Here is a 3,433-nt window from a genome sequence, read left to right on the forward strand (position 1 = left end):
ACCAGCAGTCCTGTCCATTAGCCAATACCAAACCGTCACGTGAGTACATAGTGCTGGCACAATCCAGAAGAAACCACAAGGTTCCGCTGAATTGCATAAGTCCGTGGGAGCGGCCAGAATCGGCCAGAGCACCACGAGACGTTCTCTGGAACGTTTCCTTTAGCGAAGTGAGGCCAGAGAAGTGTAGCAGGGAAGGGTAGCTTCTGTCTGTGGGGTTCTGTTTACGCCCTTTCAAACATCACGTGCCCCCTCATGTGTCTGCTCCCAGCAAAACAGTACGTGCCTTCTCACAAGGTGTCTTCTAGATAACATCATGTGACACAACTGAGTCTTCAGAGAAACCAGAACCGTCCACTTCCGAGGCCACTAAGGTACAGACCGGATTGGGTAGACAGTAAGTTACAGACAGCCTCAGCTATGTAGGGAGACTTGGTCTTAAGGAAATGGAAAAAAAACAAAGAGGCATGTTCTGTAAAGGAGGCTACTAAACCTGGTGCCGACCCCAGATTGCACCCTCAGCTGATGAGGGTGGATCCTTTACAGATCCCACTGAGGGCACCAGAGTCCAGGGGTTCAGTGAGTAAAGAGCCTGCCAGCCAAGCATGAGGATTCGTGACATCTGAATCTCAAACACTCCCATGTAAGCCGTGTGTGATGGAGTGTACTCCCAGTGCTGTGGACACAATCTAGGGGTTGACTAGTCAGCCAGCCTAGCCAGTCAGTAAACTCTGGGTCCAGTGAGAGATGACTCAGTGGTTAAGAGCACTGGCTGCCCTTCCAGAGGACCCAGGTTCAGTTCCCATAACACACATGGCAGCTCACAACTGTAACTCCAGTTCTAGGGGGATCCAACCCCTTCACACAGATATGAGTTCAGGCAAAACACTAATGCACTGTACTGGGAGTCTTGGTTCCTTTAAAACCCAGTTTTGCTATGTAATGTTTTTGTTTTAATTTCAAGTGTGGGTCGTGGAACTGTTTTTAGTTTATCCACCGATGATAACTGCCTTATACAGCTCAGAGAGGGGCGTGGTCTTTGCTAGCTACAACTAGTTTAATTCTGAGGACTCGGAGAGGGTATAAGTATGAGAGCCCAGAGAGAGGAAGGAGGCTTCAAGGAGACCATGGAGGAGGCAGAAGGCTGCTGGTTCTTCCTGCTTCTGCATTTGCCATTTGCTGTTGCTGGACTGCTGGAGAGACTGACAACTGAGATTGGCATTGCCCCTAAAGAACCCAACGACCTGAACCAGCCAGAACTAAGTCTTAAGAGGTCTACATCCACTTTCCCTCCTAACCTTCTTTCTCTCCTACCTGAAGTTGGGGGCGGTCAGAAGGGAGGTAGAGTTTTAAGAGACTCCCATAAAGTAGAGTTTAAAAAATAGCACCTACAATGCACATTTTTTAAAAAGAGAGAGAGAATTGTAGTCATAGTGTCTCTTCACAGATATAGAAACCCTAACTAAGACTCTATCTATGTATCTATCTATCTATCTCTCCTCTCTCCTCTCTCTCCTCTCTCTCCCTCCCTCTCTCTCCTCTCTCTCCCTCCCTCTCTCTCCCCTCTCTCCCTCCCTCTCTCCCCTCTCTCCCTCCCTCTCTCCCCTCTCTCTCCCTCCCTCTCTCTCCTCTCTCTCCCTCCCTCTCTCTCCTCTCTCTCCCATGAGGATGTCATCATCCAGAGCCTCTCATTCCCCCTTGGGACGCCTTTTAGAAAAACTTCACGCTCTGCCAGATCGCCGCCATCATGGATACGAGCCGCATGCAGCTCATAAAGCTGGCTAGGGTGACCAAAGTGCTGGGCAGGACCGGTTTGCAGGGACAGTGCACGCAGGTGCGTGTGGAACTGATGGATGACACCAGCCGCTCTATCATCCGAAACGTCAAAGGCCCCGTTCGAGAGGGTGATGTGCTCACCCTGTTGGAGTCAGAAAGAGAGGCTCGGAGGTTGCGCTGACCCTGCTGCTGGGTCCTGGAGATCCACCACTTAACCCATGGAATGACCTGCAACTGTTAAATAAAGCATTTGTATTGAAAGAAAGAAAGAAAGAAAGAAAGAAAGAAAGAAAGAAAGAAAGAAAGAAAGAAAAACCACATCCTGCACCTGGCACCTGACTTTATTGGCTTTTACAATCAAGTCTGGCCTCAATATCCGTTGGATAGCCAGGCCAAATGGCTGCCTAACAACATTCTGAATCCCAATATTATTAGGGATCTTTTCAATTACTGTGAGTAATCAGGGAAATGGGAAGAGATTTCCTATATACAAGCCTTTCCCTATCTCTGCTTCAAGCCCTCTCTTTGTTCTTTCTGTCGTCCCCCCTCCCCACCTGCTGTGGTTGTTTGAGTAAAAATGGCTCCCATAGGCCCATAGGAAGTGGCACGATTAGGAGATGTGGTTTTGTTAGAGGGGGTGTGTCCTTACTGAAGGAAGTGGGTCACTGGGGGTGCACTTTGAGGTCTCAGAAGCTCAAGTCTGGCCAGTGTGTCTCAGTCTTAGGTCTGGGATTTCTGGTCAAGGTGCAGAACTCTCAGCTTCTTCTTCAGCACCATGTCTGCCTGCGTGCCACCATGTTTCCTGCCATCATAATAGGTGGCCTCTGGAACTGTAAGGCCCCCAATTAAATGTTTTTCTTTGTAAGAGTTGCTGTGGTCATGGTGTCTCCTCACAGCAATAAAACCATAACTAAGACACCCAACTCCCTTGTGCTGGGAGGGAAGTCTTATATCAATTTCACACACACACACACACACACACACACACACATACACACACACACACACACACACACACACACACACACACACACACACACACACACACACACACACACACACACACACACACACACACCACATGAGGTATCTGAAAGGAGGGGACCTTAATTGAGAAAATGCTTTTATAAGCTCCAGCTGTAGGGTATATTCTTAGTGATCCCAGTCCACTGTGGGTGGTCCCATGCCTGGGCTGGCCGTCCCTGATTCTATAAGAAAGCAGGCTGAACAAGTTATGGGAAGCAAGCCAGTAAGCAACAGCCCTCTATGGCCTCTGCCTCAGCTCCTACCTCCAGGTTCCTGGTCTGCCTGAGTTCCTGCCCTGACTTTGTTTTGGTGATGAACAGCAATGTGGAAGTGTAAGCTGAATCAACCCAGCTTGCTTTTTGGTCATGATATTTCATTGCAGCAATAGAAACCCTAACTAAGGCATAACTCCCAGCTATGAAACCCAAACCAGATGATTCATGCACTGCTTTTGATCCCATTGATGAGCCTCCCCCTTAACCACCTCAGCCCACAGCTTCTCTTCCTCGGGCCCCTCCAGTCTCCCTTTTCCCTCTCCAGCAGACAGAGCATGTGACTACCCCTCCCTGGGGCCCACTTTTAACCCACTGACAGCCTTTGGTCCTCCTGCTGCTGGCCACCTCTGTCATGAGAC

The 3,433-nt window shown here is 49.3% G+C and overlaps 1 protein-coding gene across 1 annotated transcript; it reads left to right on the plus strand.

The window, feature by feature from the left end:
- The first annotated feature begins 1,744 nt into the window (after nt 1-1,744).
- Nucleotides 1,745-2,024, plus strand: LOC127192084 (40S ribosomal protein S28-like). The gene has a single exon (XM_051149421.1). The coding sequence runs from the start codon at nt 1,745-1,747 to the stop codon at nt 1,952-1,954; it is 210 nt and encodes a 69-aa protein (XP_051005378.1). The 3' UTR covers nt 1,955-2,024.
- The last annotated feature ends 1,409 nt before the right edge of the window (nt 2,025-3,433 follow it).

The sequence above is a fragment of the Acomys russatus genome, chromosome 7, assembly GCF_903995435.1.
Source record: "Acomys russatus chromosome 7, mAcoRus1.1, whole genome shotgun sequence".
NCBI lineage: Eukaryota > Metazoa > Chordata > Mammalia > Rodentia > Muridae > Acomys > Acomys russatus.